The sequence below is a fragment of the Armigeres subalbatus genome, chromosome 3 (assembly GCF_024139115.2).
Source record: "Armigeres subalbatus isolate Guangzhou_Male chromosome 3, GZ_Asu_2, whole genome shotgun sequence".
NCBI classification, from domain to species: domain Eukaryota; kingdom Metazoa; phylum Arthropoda; class Insecta; order Diptera; family Culicidae; genus Armigeres; species Armigeres subalbatus.
This window is the reverse complement of record NC_085141.1, coordinates 409,286,509-409,304,684: the sequence shown is the minus strand read 5'-3', so window position 1 is coordinate 409,304,684 and position 18,176 is coordinate 409,286,509. Positions and strand designations below refer to the sequence as shown.

Sequence of the window (18,176 nt, the reverse complement as noted above, 5' to 3'; positions counted from 1 at the left end):
GTGTGGAATTTTTGCAGTGTAGAAAAATAAATGGGACATCAGAAAATGTGTAAAATCTGGAGTATTCTTGAATCTGCAAAGATCTAAAAAAAACTAGAAAAATTCACCTTCAACCAACGACCGTCGTTGGAAACTTACATAAAACAAAGGACAACGGACAACATTCAGTAGATCAATGAAGAGTGTTTCGTTTTTCGAAGACTTTCCACAACTAAAGCGGAAATCGATCTCTCAACTCATAATACACATCATATAACTACAAAATATGCTCAGACGTCAGGCGCCGTACAGCCACAAGGTCTAGATTGTAAATTATTTCTTATTTCAAAAATGTTTAAAAAATCAATGATTTTGGGGATTTTGCTTCTGTGAAATCGAACGATTTGCATCATACTGGATGTTGCAGGTTGATAGGAAGAAAATCTCATTGACGATTTGATACGCTTTCAAAATATATAATGCAAATTGTGTCCCGGACTTTTGTTTTCAACGAAAAATTGCTCGAAAATTTTAAGGATTTTCTTTGGATTTCTTCAGAAAATTCTTTGTTTTGTGAAAACCTTTTTGACCAAACGACCTGTTAAAGGCAGAACGACTTTTTCGGCCAAATTACGAGTTCGGCCATATTTTGCTTTCAGCCAATGGAATTTCCCCAGGAATTTTTTATGGACAATACACTAGTCGTTAGATAAATACAACATGTTTACGTTTCAGTTAGCGAATGCCGTTCGATAACTACAATGCATTCAATAGAAGTGCACCTGATTGTGCGGCGCAATGCAGCTGTTGGGTTATGTAACCAACTCCAAATAGCAAACACCAAGATTTGTGTGTAATGCTTTTAGCTAGAAGAATAAGTTTATTTGTACTGAATTCATTAGGATTAACTTAGGATTAACTTACAAATTTGGTGTACTTTCTTCGGAAGAGGAGAGTAATCGATTTTATTCCTCAGAGGGTATCTTATCGTTCTGGAAATTTCATTAGCATTAGTATCTAGATATTAAGTACTGTTTTTTAAGATCATCGTTACACGCACTTGCTACTATTGTAGTTGAACCACTAGATATAATTTTGGCACAGGTCTAACCGCGATATTGTAGGCTTAATTCTGTAATAATTTTATACTTATAAATTCATATTGAAATAGACAAATTACTGTAGTTTTACCATCGAAATACAAACTGTCGAGTCACTATGCAAGGCACTTATTCATGTCTACTGTCACCTCAGTTGTTTTGGTGCATTCCTTTCTCTCGTCCTTTTACTTATTTTACGACAGAGTCGGTTTCAGAGATACTGCCGCCAGTGTTGCCGTGAACAGGGATTTCATCGGAACAGCAGCTATCATCGACTTTGACATCGTTTTGAAATCCAGCGGTCCAATAACTGCAAAACTGTTGCAACTATCGAATTGTAGTTAAAAACATTGCAGAAGAATTTCTCTTATAAATTCAAAGAAATTCTTTGAAAAATCCGAGCAATTTTCCGTTGAAAATAAAAGATTTTTTTTATTGAAATCTACATTTTAATCAACTTTCTACGGAAATTCAAAAGAATTTTCCTTTGAAATTCCGGAGAATTTCTCCTGAAAATTTCAGAGAATTTCCCGCGGTATTTCGAAGAATTTTTTGTTTTAACGTTGGTCATGGCAAACCAGCCGTCTTCATTATTCGAGACTAGGCAAGCCAAACGTTAAAACAGTTGATGTAAAGTTGGGTTGTTCTTGAAAATAGACGGTTCCCGTTTTCATCAGAAATCAATTCCATATTGAAATATTGTGAGACTTCATGAACCGGTGCTTAAAGGGCTAAAGTATGATTGAATGAAATTTATAGTCCCGAAAATTAATTCATAGATTGAGAATCTATCAAATAGAATCTGTAAGATAGCTTTTCAAAATGCACATACCGTGTGATGCGTTTAGTGTAGCCTACTTTGTGTACCGCACTGAAAATATAACCAATATGAACATTTTGCTATGAAACATGAAGCCTCAATTTCATCATCCGAAAGTTTCATATTTACCGTTCTATTATGATTTATGATTCATGAAATTTGGTTAGGGATGCCTAGCTGGAATGTTATTCAACTAAATTGAAAGCCAAACAAAAGCACTTCTATGCGGTTCTTCTATCGCACATTAGCATAATTACTTCGACAGTTTAATGAAAGGCAGTCATGGTCGATTTTAGGAACCACAACTTGAGATGATATCTTGCGTCCTCCTAATAGAGTCATTAAGCGCCAGCTCAGTCAATATTGTAAGATTATAACAATTGTTGCTCCCGTTTGTGCACTCGTATCCAGGCTTAGAGAGAGTGGAGAGAGTCGACCTTTTTTCCATTCATTTGATTATTTGATAGTTTACAGCAGCAGGCATCACAACGTCAATGACAGTCTGATCTTGAAAAAAATCGTTGATGAGAACTTTTCGGACAACAATGATTTTGTTTTATCAATGACAATGTTGTTATCATTGTAAGATAATCTCATAAGACCCTAGGATAAGACCTTACTGGACCTAAATGGAATTGTACGAACTCGTCTGATGACAAGTAAAAACATTCCACTAAAAACTCAAAATAATGTTCTTATCAAAATGACAATCTTATAAGTAAGTGAAATTAAATTCACTCAATTAGTACCAACAGCTGGCACGAGACTCTCATACAGCAGCAAAAAATAGTCTGACAATATCAGTAGACTAATTGAAACATGTCTTAATCGTGTTCTGCATTGTAACCGGGCATTTTAAAACTGCTGAGGCACGGATATAGGCATCATATGATTAAGCTAAATTGGACTCAAGATGTTGCAACTCAACGCTAAATGTCGTGAGCGCATTCACAAATCTCCCCCGATTTTTTTCCATTCAATACTTACAGAATGTACATGATCACTCCCAGCGACCAGATATCACAGCTTTTGTCGTACTTCTCCGGTCCGAGCACTTCCGGTGCCACGTAGTACGGCGTGTAACAGGGCGTTTGCAGGGTGTCCTTGACGAACGTTTCCTTCGAGAAGCCAAAATCGGTCAATTTCAGTAACGCGTTCGAGTGGGGCGATGTGTAGAGCAGGTTCTCCGGCTTTAGGTCCCGGTGTGCGATATTGGAATCGTGCAAGTACTTGACAGCGACACAGATTTCATGCATGATTTGGGCAGCCTCTGCACAGGTGGTGTGGCGCGTGTTTGCAGACGTCGAACGTCGATAGGAAATCAGAGAGGTCGGGTGGCAACAGGTAAAACGTGGGAGGAATAGTTGGACGAGAACACGATAATATTGGGAATGGGAATATATGGCGCACATCGGTATTTATCGAAGGGAACCACACATAAGTCGTAGGAGGGAAGATAAGAAAAAGAAGAAAGGAAGGAAATATCGATGAGAAATAAACATAAGGCATATATTCGTTTGGAATGTATTAAAGAACATTGGAATTTAAACTACCTACATACAAATAAATTACTTTATCAGCATGTTCGTACATGCAAATATATGATTTCTGCTTAATTTCAAATAATTTCGGCAACAAGTATGAATTTTTTTATATGTTTCCATTGTTTGGAGGTAATTTGTTGCAAAGGTAATCTAAAACCATTACGAAACATCGAGTTTTCCGAAAAACAGTTCTGTGCTCATCAAACAGGAAAATTAAGGCTGATTTAATATAGTGGAATGGATTCACGTTTAATTGCAACGCTTAACATTTCTGAACCAATGATACGTGCCTAGGAAAAGCATTTGCATGCATGAATATAAAAGAACACGAAATACAGTAGAATGAGCCAGTAAATTGTCAAGTAAATATTTTGTCATTAATGAACATATGTCAGGAAATATTGTGTAGGTTTTTTGTTTTTAAATCATTAGAAGAATAAATAAATTTGAGTTTGAAATATGATGTATCTTGTGCAGAGGTTTACAGGAGCATATAAATTTACTTACCTCTTTCAGTGAATGGTCCATCTTGCCGATCCTGAATTCGTTGAAAAAGTTCACCTCCTTCCATACTGTAGAATGTAAACAAAAGCAGAGTATTTTCTTTGTGAGATTTATTTTTTGATTTAAATATATTGTAGAGATTTTTTTGTTGCTCGACAGTCGGCTATTTCGATATACGCAAATCATTTGAAAATAGATTAGTTTCAACAGACAATCTTTCATCACTAGTGAGCTACGAAATGATGAGACGATAACTGGGAAGAATCGTCCAACATGGCTCTGAATAATAACCCTGGATTCTCCCAAAAATTCCGACAAGAATTTCCCCGGAAATTATTTCAAGAACTCCTCCAGAAATTCCTCCACAAATCCCTTTAAAATTTCTTCAAGATTTTTCCGGGAGTTCGTTTCGAAATTCCCACAGAAATTTCTGAAGATATTCTGCAGAAAATTCCTCCAAGAATAACTCCGGGAAGCTTCTATTTCAGGAAGAATTTCGTAAGAAATTTTTGGAGGAGTATCCGAAGGAGTTCCCAAAGGATATCCTGGAGAATTTCCTTAAGTAAGGGAGGGAATCCTAGAAGAGTTTTTAAAGTAAGAAATTCTAGAATAGGAAGTTTTTTCAAATGAAGTTCATAAGGAATTTGCAGAGCAAAAAAAAATTTGGAATTTCCAAACAAATTACAAATAAAGTTATGAAATAATTTCAGAATCAAATAATATTCTTTAGTTTCCTGAAGATCGATTTACACATTTTCAGAAAAAGTATTTTTATGAATAGGTATATGAAATCTTTGCCTCCTATCAAAATGTTATGAGTGGACATATAGCCTTTTCGGACATATAGCCTTGGTGTACGAGAAAGGCAAAAACTATACTAAAGACGAGAAAATTAAAATACCTTAGAAAAATTCCTTCGGATTCAGTTTCCTTGTTATTTTTATACCTATCTTAGTGTTATGTATTCATGTAACTACGATTCATAAAAAAGGGTTTCTCCAAACCAACGCGATGCGACTGTTAGCCAATAGAGTCGCAACGACAGTGACAGTTCAGGACAACCTTGAAGCTTTAATCCTCATAATATCTATAGGAAAAATCCATAAAATACGTTACATAAAATTTAGTGATCTATCAACCATCCCTAATCGTTGAGTTTTGTAGTAACATATAAATGTTGCTCCAAAAATGTCGCATAATTTATGGATGTTCCGGAGCATTTATATACAATATTTTGTTGTGTACTATATCAAATACAAATATGCTTACAAATGAGTACAAAGCATTCTATCAAAATTTTGACTTCCAGGAGGTTTTATAAGCATTCTTCTACTCCTAAATATACAAAAAAGGCAAAAAAAAAATGATTTTTTTTTGCTTCGATAGTACGTACGCTTCAATATAACGTAGGGGCCATCCGAGCAGCGTGACGACTCATACAAAATTTTTAGAGGTTCAATACAAATTGTCGCTGCGCGAACAAAATTAGTCTGTCATAAAAGCAATCACGCTGTTGCACCCAGCACTGCAACACGTTGGTCTAAGCCATACCGATGTTGATGTCATATTAAGAAAATCTAAGTGATAAGTAGAGCGGAAAAAAGGCATAACTAATTTACATAAGGACAGCTAGGAACGAATATCGCACACAGATTAGGCAATAAACACGCCCACGCGTAGGCGCATGTGGCAATAAACACTTTTCCTTTCTCTTTCGTCCTGCCAGAATGCAGTCCTTTAGTAGGAACGATACAAATGTTTCCCAATCCTAGAAACTAATGTTATGCAATCGTAGAAGATAAGCCGCGCCTTAAATTGTAAGCCCTTCCCGATCTGGCCGCAAGAGGAAGCGAAATAGAATCGATCAAGGATAATAACCAGATCTGGATGGGCGTTAGTTAATAAGCTCAATACTATTATACAAGTGGTAGATCACCACACATTCAAGAGTTACATTAGGCGCAACGTGGAAGATCACCACACATTGAGAAATAGTTATAATGAGTGAAATAGAAAATATGTTTGTAGATTAATCACTAATGCCCAAAAGAGAGCAAAAATGTGACCCAAATATTTCTAAATTGTAAATCACTAGTATATCATGTAGAAGTAAGATCCTTACCCCCGTGAATGTCTCAATAAAGTTAAGTTCGATGTTTTACTCCTGATTCTTTAATTAGAATTCGAAACTCCGGTCTTCAACTTCCCTGCTTGACTCGAAAACGTCTCTCCGTAAAGGAGAAACAAGTAGTATCAAAAAGGACTTTTTGGTTTGGTTCCTTGGATCGAAACAAGTTGCTCTGTAACAGGAGTAACAAGTAGTTCCTTGGAAAAATAATCTCGCGGTGTGCATTTGCGAAGGACATCTCCCTAACCTGAGAAAGAAGTAGCTCCTGCACCCAGAAAATCCGTGACAGTCCAGAGCGAGTTCGTCACAACCCGGTTCCTTGGATCGAAAAGATCTCTCCCTAACAGGAGAAACAAGTAGTTTCGAGCAGTCTTCAAGGTTCAACATGTGTGAGATGTTCACGTAAGTTTGTGCACCCAATCAAACATTGCTTACTATGTTCAAACTTGCACATAGTAATCTGACTGAACACGAGCCTGAACTCCGATACACCCAGGCGCAATGTACAATGTTCAAACATCGAGTTCAAACTTGGGTTCAAACATGTGCGCTTGAACACGAGAATGCTTCGCTTGGGTAAATGAACGGGTTGCTAGGGAAACTATTGTTGATTCTTCACGTTTCCCAGCCTTGTTATTCATATCTCGAACAAGAGAATCCAAACTTCAATGAAGGTATGATTGAAAAATTGAAACATGTTTTGCACATTTTTTGCCCTTGCATAACGAAGCGTTTATAGAGGTGAGGTCTTAATTCAGGCCTTTCATTCACGACGTCTTAAGTTCGAATCTGCTCTGAGCGGAGCTTTTTGTTCCATTTTCAAGGTTCTGAAAGCAGCAACTCTTCTTAGGATTTCGGGATTCTGCAACCACCAGAAAACTGATTATGTAGTTCATATTTCTAAAATATTTTGATAAAATTTTTCTGACACGTTTATAAGGGGATAATTCATTCTATTTACTTCGCGGTGGTACTTGATGAAAACACCGAGAATCTGAAGCGAAGTTCAGGATTGCAAAGAGATTTCTTTATTCCAGGAAGAGAGGGGTTTCGACCTTATGATCAACGGGGCTTTAATTCCAGTGTTTTTAGATTGTAATAACTGAGAATTTTATCTTTTATGAGAGCTATGTAGTTTATAGGACTTTTATGTTTATGGAGTTGTGGGCTCATTTCTAACCTGGAGCTGTATGTGTTGTATGAATTCGTGCAGTTAGAAGCGGAAAAGAATATGCAAAAACTTAAACGATTGAAGTTATTCAAGTCAGGCGATTTAGTGGGCCACTTGAGTATCTCACAACATTTTCAATATGGGCCAGTGATGAATATGAGTGGAGACTGGATGAAACCTGTGGAGAACTATGACATTCCTTATAACATACGTGAGCCATCACGTATGGACTGGGAAGTCGGAGGTCCCACTGTTCGGTTCCATAAAATTCTACACAGATGGCTCAAAAATAGGAACAAAAACGGGAGCAGGAATCTTCGGCCCTGGGATATCAATCATCATCCAACGGTGTTCTAAGCGGAGATTTTTACTATAATGAAATTTGCTAATGTCTGTGTTTTTTTTTTTTTTTTTTTTCTCCAGTAGGGTGGGAATCTGCATCCAGACACCGGTGGGCTACCGGCGAACGGGGTTTAGCTATTGCCGACCCGCTAAAACCACCCTGTTCACAGACCCTGAGTCTCCCCGGAACAGCTTTTTAGGCATTACTTCTGGGAGGGGTCCGTGCTACTACGCACGCCCACATACTAGCTACCCACTAGCTTCAAATCACAACTAGCTACCCACTAGTTCCTCTACCTCATAACTAGCTACCCACTAGTTCCGCTACTACTTAACCAACTACCCGCTGGTACCTCACCCTCGAGACTAGCTACCCACTAGTCGGCGCTATCCGACTGCTGCTCGGCGCGCCAATTGCGCTGCAAGATGCTGGCAATCTGAGTGGTAGCGGCCGAGACCGCGTTCCACTTATCAACCTCTTGACACATCCTCTGGATAAGATTATCCGGAGTAGTGTCCCTCCGCACACCTCTAGCATTCCGCTTCTAACATCGACGAAACGAGGACATACGAATAGTACGTGCTCGGCAGTTTCGTCGACCCTGGCAGTCCGGGCAGACGGGAGAGTCCGTATGCCCAAACCTATGTAGGTACCACCTAAAGCAGCCATGGCCTGACAGGAACTGTGTCAGATGGAAGTGAACTTCCCCATGCCTCCTATTAACCCATCTTGATACGCTAGGTATCAGCCGATGGGTCCACCTACCCTTAGAAGAGTTATCCCAGTCCCGTTGCCACTTGATAGTCGAAGTGACTCTAATGGCTTTACGGGCTCCTCTGGTTCCGCGCATGTCGAAACTCTCCTCGTCTTCCCGTATGACTAGTCCGATGGGTAACAAACACGCAATCACACAAGCGGCATCCCGTGATACCGTGCGGTAGGCACTTATCACTCTGAGACACGCTAGCCTGTGTACACTCTCCAGCTTCTGCAGGTTACGTTCGACGCTAAGCGCCGAGGCCCAAGCTGGACCGCCGTATCTGAGGATAGATACTGCAACCCCAGCTAATAACCTGCGTCTGCTGGAGCGCACTCCCGAGCTATTGGACATCATCCTGGATAATGCCGCAATAGCTGTCGAAGCTCTCCTGCAGGCGTAATCTACGTGACTGCCGAAGTTCAGTCTATCGTCGATCAGCACCCCGAGGAGCTTCACCTCCCGCTTGGAAATGATCTCACAATCGCCCACGCGAACCACTGCCTCCTGTACCGACTTACGGTTGTTAACAACAACCAACTCTGTTTTGTGATGAGCTAGCCCCAGCTGCCTTGAGCTCATCCATTCCTCCACTACAGCGATCGCGTGGGCCGCCGTAAGTTCCACTTCCTCAATCGACTCTCCGTAAACCTCCAGCGTTATGTCGTCGGCGAAGCCAACGATCTTAACACCTGGGGAACTTCAGTCTTAAAACACTATCGTACATAGTGTTCCATAGCACCAGGCCCAGGATAGATCCCTGAGGGACTCCTGCGGTGATAGAAGCACTACCCTCCCTTCATCGGTCTCGTATAAGAGTACGCGATTCTGGAAATAGCTTTCCAAAATGTTGTACAGGCCCACCGGAATGCCCAACCGGAGTAACGAGAGCGCGATGGCATCCCAGCTTGCGCTGTTGAATGCGTTCTTGACGTCGAGCGTCACTATCGCACAGAATCGAGTTCCCCTCCGCTTGCGTTGTATCGCTACTTCCGCAGTTTTCACAACCGAGTTGATAGCATCCACCGTGGACCTACCCTTACGAAACCCAAACTGATTGCTTGACAGGCCGTTCGTACCTTCGGTGTACGGGGTAAGCCTGTTGAGGATAATCCTCTCAAGCAACTTCCCTGTGGTGTCCAGTAGGCAGATTGGTCTGTACGCCGATGGGTCACCTGGTGGTTTCGGGCTTCGGCAACAGCACCAGCTTCTGTCTCTTCCACCTATCGGAAACTGCGCTCGTCCAGGCATCTCTGCATGGCTGTCCTGAACATGTCCGGGTTAGCCATGATCGTTGCCTTCAGAGCGAGGTTTGGAACTCCGTCGGGCCCCGGAGCTTTGTTCGTGTCAAGGGTTCGGGCCACCGCAAGCAACTCTTCGTTCGTCACCGCTGCCACTTCAGCCACTTCCAGCACTCGCGTTCTGCGGTGCTGGTTGTGGCCAAGGGCTTGTGGCATGGGACGGGAAGAGAACCTCGATAAGGCGATTCAACCTTGCCGGCGACCGTTCGGGAGGCGCCAGCCCCCTCTGGTCTTCGCCATTACTATCCTGTAGGCATCGCCCCAGGGATTAGCATTGGCGTTCAGGCATAGGTTGTCAAAACACTTCCTCTTACTGCTACTGATGGCCTTGTTAAGGGCCAACTTCGCAGCTTTGAACGTCAAGCGGCGTTCATCCCTCAACTGCTCAGAGCGAGCTCTCTGCATCCTTCGCCTAGCCCTAAGGCAGGTTGACCGAAGGTCTGCGATTGCTGCACTCCACCAGTATGCTGGAGGTCTACCGTTCCTCGGTGGTGCCCTCCTCTGCATACTGGCATCGCATGCACGTGACAGGACAGCTGTCAGTGCGTCCCCTGTAAGACTGTCGGTGTTACCCTCCAGTCCCAGCGCCGCGGTGAATACTTCGCTGTCGAAGCTTTGGGCCTTCCACCCACGGACCTGACGGGGATTTCTCAACCTCGACTGCTGCACACCACAGCTGATCACGTAGCGGATGGCTAGGTGGTCGCTGTGGGTGTAGCCTTCGTCGACCCTCCAGTTCAGTCCCACGGCCAGGATGGGGCCACAGAACGTAACGTCAATGAACGACTCCACCCGTTCCTACGGAACGTGCTGGTTGAGCCGTCATTGACTAACACGACCTCCAACTTTGCTAGAGCCTCTAGCAAAGCTTGACCTCTCTGATTGGTGCAGCGGCTTCCCCACTCCACCGCCCAAGCATTGAAGTCCCCCGCTATGACAACCGGCTTCCGACCCGGATGAATTGCTCTATTGGCCACCGTGGTGGGGCATAGCAGCTACAGTAGAACACCCCGTTGATCTTAGCTATGGCAACACCTTCGACAGGTGTGTGTACGACCTCTTGGACCAAGAACCGGCCCGTTGTGCAGATCGCCGCCATCTTGGAGTCGTCCGCGACCCAGTTTCCGTTATTGACAGGGACACGGTACGGATCTGCAAGAATAGCGACGTCGGTCTCTGACTCAGAGACCGACTGCCACAGCAGCTGCTGGGCAGTAGCACAATGGTTAAGATTCAGCTGTGCTACCCGCACGGCGATTTCTTATTGCCACCACCGAAGGGACAAGTAGGTCCACTCATAACATGGTTACGAGCTTGCTTCCTACTAGCGCAGATAAGGCACCTTGGTGCTTTATCGCAGGCCTGCGCAAAATGTCCCTCCTCTCCACAACGACGACACAGGTTACTTCCACTCCCATGACTTGTGATCAGATTAGAAGTACCTAAAACACTTTTCGATTGAAGGTGGCTGGAATATGCTTACTGGGCATATTGACCATCCAACCTTCAGTTTCCCGACCGCCAGGACCTTTTTGGCGTCCGCTACCGGTAACTTGAACCAAGCTACCTGCGTGCCAAAAGGTCCACCTCTAAGACGAATAGAAGACCGCTCGACTTCTATATCGCACTGTACCTTTAAAGACGAAATGAGGTCCTCTGCCTCGGTGACTTCATCCAGCTGTTTACACCGGAGGGTCACCTCGGTGCCCAGAGACCTCACTTCCACTCCCTCACCCAGGACCTCCTGGGCCAACCTCTTATAGGCGGTACCGCTCGCCTTTGCTCCACGCTTCAGCACCAAGATCAGTTCGCCTGCCTTGGTGCGTCTGACGCTTCGCACGTCCTCACCCAGTGTCGAAAGTTTTTCGGCACCTCGCATGGTCTTAAGAACGTCGGCGTACCTCTCTTTGTCGGTCTTGACCAACAAGGCTTCGCCTCTGTCCCTAAGTTTCCTTGCGGGTGAGGACCTCTCCCTCCTCTTAGATCTGCTAACGAGCTGCCAGGGATTTTCGGTCCGCTGAGCAGTCGTCGCAGGTTGGCTACCATCACCCTTGGGTTTAGTAGCCTGGGCCGCACCGTTGCCCTTCCTCGTGGTTTCGCCTGATTGGTGCCCTCTCTCGACGATCGGGCGCCCTATCGGATTCGACCGTACCGCTGTCCGTAACAGTAAGGCGCCGCTTAACGTTACCGGACCGACCCTCTGACTGCTGCCGGGCGCGTTTGGAGCGCGCCGCAGTCCCTCCCTCGCCGACACTCGGGGTGGTACCAATCACCTCTTGCGTCGGGCCCTCCCCTCCAAGGAAGGAGAAGGGTCCTGCCCCCTTCTCGCTTCCAACCTCCCTCCTAGTGAGCGTGCCGTGTTCGCGTTTTACCGCTTGAACCGACTGTCGAAGTACCAGAAGTTTCTGTTTCAGATCCTTGCTGATATTATTTCGACCGCTCGTGAACTCGATGATCTCATCGAGCTGCCTGGCGACTAACCGGATACCGGTTAGAGGCTCGCCTGGTGTGTTGACTACCTGAGCATCGCTCTGGCTGTCAACCCCTCCCGCTGGGGTAGTGCTGGTCCCGTGCAAACCAGCTACTGCCTCAACACCGTTCTCCTCCCTAGTGAGAGGAGACCTCGCTGAACCCCTACTTGCGAAGGGGTCTCCTGTTGCGCCTACGGCGCCCCTACCTCTTGAAACTGGAGTAGACATAGCTCATGGGTCCCCTTGCAGCTGCCATCGAATCCTACTGAAGTAGTCGCCTCTATGATCTCATGGTTGTCTATGCTTGCAAGCAAGCAGGAGGCCATGCGTGGGTTGACACTTTCGTGTTCAGAGCCAGATCGGCGTTAGTCAGGGAGTTCATCTGAGCCTACTTCCGTCTGGTCACCAACCAGACAGCAGAATTGGACAGCGTGCCGCAAGGCCCAAGGCCCAAGAGCTTTTCGGTTACTTTAACATTGGGAATTATAAATCTCTTTGATTGACCACACTTTTCGGCATCCAACCAATTGGTCATCAACCTTCGTGCTTCCCAGGATTTCAATTCCATTTTTATAGTACAGTATGATATACCGCAGAAAGGTTCTGGGCCAATAAACTGTGTGTTTGAACTTCGTTTTGCAAGCTCGTCTGCTTTTCACTACCTTCAATGCCACAGTGTCCTGGAACCCAGTACAGATTTACGGAATTTTCTTGGCACACTTTTCGCAATGAAAGAATGCAGTCCCAGACAAGTTTTGATGTACATTTAAAGCTACTCAATGCTTTGAGTGCCGCTTGACTATCTGTGAAGATACAAATATTTGCATATCTATATTTCTTCTCTACACAGATATTAGCACATTTCATTATAGCAAAAATCTCCGCTTGGAACACCGTTGGATAGTTTCCCATTGCCACTGAGATTGATATCCTAGGGCCGAAGATTCCTGCTCCCGTTTTTGTTCCTATTTTTGAGCCATCTGTGTAGAATTTTATGGAACCGTCCTGAACAGTGAGACCTCCGACTTCCCAGTCCATACGTGATGGCTCATGTATGTAATAAGGAATGTCATAGTTCTCCACAGGTTTCATCCAGTCTCCACTCATATTCATCACTGGCCCATATTGAAAATGTTGTGAGATACTCAAGTGGCCCAGCTCAGCAAGAGAGCTCTTTGCACCTTCACTGGCCTAATAACCGGACACTGCCCGAGCAGATATCACTTAAAAAATATTGGCCAGATTCAGAATGATATCTGTCGTTTCTGTAACATGGAACGTGAAACCTCGGAACATCTGCTTTGCAGTTGTGATGCATTGTACAAGGGTAGATCTAAATTTCTAAATAGTGGCTTTATGCAACCAGGAGATATTTGGACTGCAAATCCTGGAAAGGTAGTTGGTTTTATTAACTCAATTATATCGGACTGGGAAAGGAAGCGTCTTAGGTTGTTTATTTGACATATGGTGATCAATCTACAAGATGCGAATACATAGTTAAGAGTAATCAGGGGTATACCACAAAAGTTCAACTCAATGGACGCAGTGGTTCTACGCCCTTTGAACTTTTTGGATTCAACATCTATATTTTATTCACTATATGCAAATCCCATCGTATTCAATAAAACAAAATGCATGTTTTACATATGTAACGGATATAACATAATTAGGGGCTACATTTTAGACAGACAAATAGAGACTTGTGTAGTTTACCTCGTTTAGAACATGAACGCAAGGATACTTTAAATAATCATAACACTGGAGGCTGCCGGTTGTCTTATGAACATTAAGAATAATATCTGAAGATTTTATGCAAAATGTTGAATAAAAAAATTGTTGTGATATTGAGATTTCGGACCAAGCGCAAACTGTGGGTAGGCGGTTAAGTATCTTATTCAGCTATTCCACCACCCGACAAGGGCTGAAAAGTGCCATTTATAAAACTGAAACTATTCATGTGCCATTTTTAAGAAAAAATCCAAAGACAAGGGTTCAAACACTAGTGCCCTGAGTGAACGCCAAACGAGTTACCACTAGGCCATCACCACTACTCAAGAAGAGAAACCACTTGACCAATATGAACAGATGAACAGCACGTGTGTTTGAACTTGGGCGCACACTGGTGTTCAAACCGGGTGCGATTTTGGTTCGGTTTATGATGAACTCGGTTTGAATCTAGTACGCATGTTTGAGTGCGAACTTGCACACGGGAAAACTGCACTTGTTTGAACGCGGTTCATGTTTTCGTGAAGACTGGTTTCGAGGAATCACAAAGCCGGCGTGCATCCGCGAAAAACGTCTCCTCACTCGGAGAAATAAGTAGCTCTTTCACCCGAAACTCCAGTGACGACTTCGTCACACAAATAGTGTGACGAAGGGGGGAGGGGGGTTTGAAAATCTCCTAATGTTGTGTGACGTACTTTATGGATCTTCTCGTAGACTAAAATAACGCAGGTGTATGTACTATCGAGGTATGCCTGTATTGCTTTTAGAATTTTTGAGAAGAGTTTTAAAAACTTCTTCGTATACATTCCCGTGGAGATTTTTTCGACTATCATCTTTCTGCTTCTTCTTCTTCTTCATGCAACATCAAAGCGCCAATCATCTCTGTATGCATATACGATATTGTAGCATCCGTGAGGGACTTTTTTGTGAATGAATGTGATAAATAAGAAGGTACTGAAGAAGGGGATTCACGGCATCACGGGTGCAGTTGACCTCCACAAACGTCAAATCAGAGACTAACTCACAGACAAACTGCTTCCGATAAACGTCTCTCACGGTATGCTAAATATCGAGAGTGAATACAGACATGATAAGTGAGATTGTTTCATTCTCCTTTGGATTTATACCCAGCATCCAAGACCTCGAACTATGAGCGCACCATGATAAGGGTTTTCAGAAATTGCACTCAATAGATCCGAATCATAACAAGCCATGGTAATAATTTTATCAAACTTGTACCACCAACACATTTTTCGAATTAAAACTTTCACATACTATGCATATGCACATCGAGTTTTCAAACATTGCAAGCAAACCCGCTGAGGCATGAAAAATAGTATTTGGCTATATACAATGGGACATTGTCGAATAACTACCTTCTTATATCAGGTACCTCATTTGGGGTTGCTTAACAGTACCGCCAGAAGCTAGACTAGCGAGCCAGCAAAATAAAATTTCCATAAAGAATTAGAAGTTTTCCAAAAAAAGTGAGGAAATTGCCAATAAATATATTTTTTTACAAATACAGTGTTGACCCGATTTTGTCACTCCCCGATTTTGTCTACCCCCGATTTTATCACGTTTTCGACCCGATTTTATCACGTCCCGATTTTGTCACGTTTTCGACCCGATTTTGTCACCCCAAAAAAATTTGTCATTCTTTTTATTTTCGTAAATAATACCTCAAACAACATTGATTTTCATGAAATAACTTTCACCGCCTGTAGTTTATTACGAACGACTTTAGAGTACCTGGGAAATATTCTGTAAGCAATTTCGACAAGAAATAACGGGTATTGTTCACGCATTTGGCCTTTCCAAGGCATAAAATGATTCATATTTGTGCAATGAATTGAAAAATTGGAAATATTTTTTTTCCAATTTTGTCACATACCCTGTTTTATCACCCCAAAATTCACCAGGGGGGTGATAAAACCGGGATATTACTGTAATGCAAAATTTCCATAAGTAATTGAGAATTTTCCACAAAACAAAATTAATTAGCACTTTCAAAAGTAAAAATTGCAATTATAAAAAAAAATATGAAAAAATCAAAATGTTCCACGAAAAAAAGTAGAAAATTTCCATAAATAAATAGATATTAGCAATAAACAATTACAAAAAATAAAATTGTCCACAAAATAATCAATAAAGAGCAATAAACAAATAAAAAAAACATGTCTATAAAGAAATACAAAAAAACAAAAAAAATGATCCTTTTCACATAGATGGCCCCTTCTTTCAAAGAAAAATTTTATCAATTTTATTATAAGTACATGTACCCCAGGTTGATAACCACGCGCTAGAAGAACTCCTGTTGTCCCAAAGAAATAAAAGATGCATGTTGATTTTTCATGGGGTGGTATTTAAAAATGAGGAACATTTTTCTGGTTTGCAAAAAAGTGCCTAGTTATTAACTTAGAGTTGGTTAAAATAATTTGAAGATTTTCATATATTGGTATATACTTTGAAAATCGCCTGTTTATAAATATGTTTGACAAATTATAAACAAAATCCGCGAATAAAGTGTTATCTATTCATAGGTATATATTGAAGGTAAGCTAAAGGGTAAATTACCATTCCATGACAACCAGTAGGCACCGATTACCGCTGTAGCTATTCTCGTACACGTCGATGATATTTACAATGTTGCGGCAGCCGCTTGCCCGCCAGTGAAGCTCCACCTCGCGTCTAGCCTTGGCATTGTCGTGCAGCACCTGAAACACGAAAACATAAACAAACAAACGCACTTAGGGTTCGTCAATAGATTCGCCATCCAGTTCTAATAATTATGATACAATATGATGCCGGCAGGTGGAATAAACACTGCGTTTAATTTATCATCAATAGGGTTAGTTTTGAGATTAGAAGCCCTTGTATACCAATGCATTATAGAGATTTGTTCAGCTTGTAAAATGTGAATGAGAATTCTATAATCGTTTACTTCAACACCTATTCAATCGGAGAATACGCCACTTGTTTGCTTGCATGATGAGGCAATCAGCGAAAACACTGATAATTAGCGAGAACAATTCATGCGGTGTGTCTACTCCAGCAGACAGCTATCTCGTTCGAGATTTTATGCCTGGTCGATCGTTTTTCTCAATGAACAGTAAATAAAAATCCTAGAATAAACATATCGTAAACAAATAGAATGGTGCGCAAATAGAAACACGCATGTAGGTTTTGCTGATTGAACCACTAGAAATTATATCTGTCTAGATCTATGTTATAATTGTTATAGTTCTACAAATACAAAGTATACTATAGGTTAGGTAGATGTAGATCTATGGTGAGAGACACACATTAGACGCACAAGTTCGTGGAATGGCGGTGGTATGTTAATGAATAAAGTGGCGATTGTGTATGAATTGAGAAAGTTAAAAGCACAGGGGTTTGAATGACATTAGTCAATTCATTAAAAAAAAAATGATTTGTTTGGCCTCAGTGCTTTGCGGCTTTGTGTTCATATCGTTTTTACGTTAGATTTGGGACAAATCACTGTCTCTTAAATCGAGGCTTGTTCTGGCCACAAATACTGAGGAAGAGTAAGGATAGTTACTTGGACACCAGTCAGTACTTAAGAAAGATGCAGAGAAAGATTGTGTTTTCGTAGTATAGATGTAGTCTCTTTTTATCTGCTTTTCGTTTATGGAACTGTCAGTCTGGACCGCTCTTATCTCTTTTCTTCCCGTGATTACCCTTATGGCTGTCAGTGCGGAATTTCCAATGTTGGCTACGAAATTAACTGTGGTGGAGGTATACAAGTGTCAGTCCCGTGGTGCGAACATAGTATAACAGTAAGAATCGTTTCGACTACGAAACACAGAAAAAATACAGTAAAATCCCGATTTTATCACTCCCTAGGAGAATTTTGGAAATAGGAAATGTGACAAAATCGTTTTTGCCTTTCTCGTACAACATAGTCAGTTCGTGTGTATGTGTGTGTACATGAAAACCGATAAACATTAGCCACTTTTTCATATAGTAATTCTCAGCCGATTTTCTCGCAACAAGTTGCATTATACTTGAAACCCTATTGAATTTAATCACGATCGGTCAATGCGTTCAAAAGTTATGAAGAAAATGGTGTGTTGAACCACATAAGCTTGGTTGGTTGATTCGCCATACAGCGTTTGCAAGAGCCGTAATGTAGGCAATTATTTATGAGGCGAAATCAAACGATTGAATCGAGAAAGGCATCGTCACCGCTAGGTGGATTAATCTGTGAGTTACGTATCAACTTATCAATAAATTTCTTAAATTATGAAATAAAATGCATGGCATTTGAAACAAATTCACTTTAATATTGAAAATATAATTATAACAAATA

At 42.0% G+C, this 18,176-nt stretch overlaps 1 protein-coding gene across 6 annotated transcripts in view; it reads right to left on the bottom strand.

Moving 5' to 3' along the window:
• Window positions 1-18,176, bottom strand: part of LOC134227132 (MAP kinase-activated protein kinase 2) — a 42,483-nt gene that overhangs the window by 4,121 nt on the left and 20,186 nt on the right. For all 6 annotated transcript variants that reach the window (XM_062708421.1, XM_062708416.1, XM_062708420.1 and 3 more), the window contains 3 exons: window positions 16,421-16,560; window positions 3,951-4,015; window positions 2,887-3,169 (listed from right to left, as the gene is read on the bottom strand). In XM_062708421.1, coding sequence (XP_062564405.1) covers window positions 2,887-3,169; window positions 3,951-4,015; window positions 16,421-16,560 — 488 coding nt within the window. The remainder of the gene's footprint in view (window positions 1-2,886; window positions 3,170-3,950; window positions 4,016-16,420; window positions 16,561-18,176) is intronic.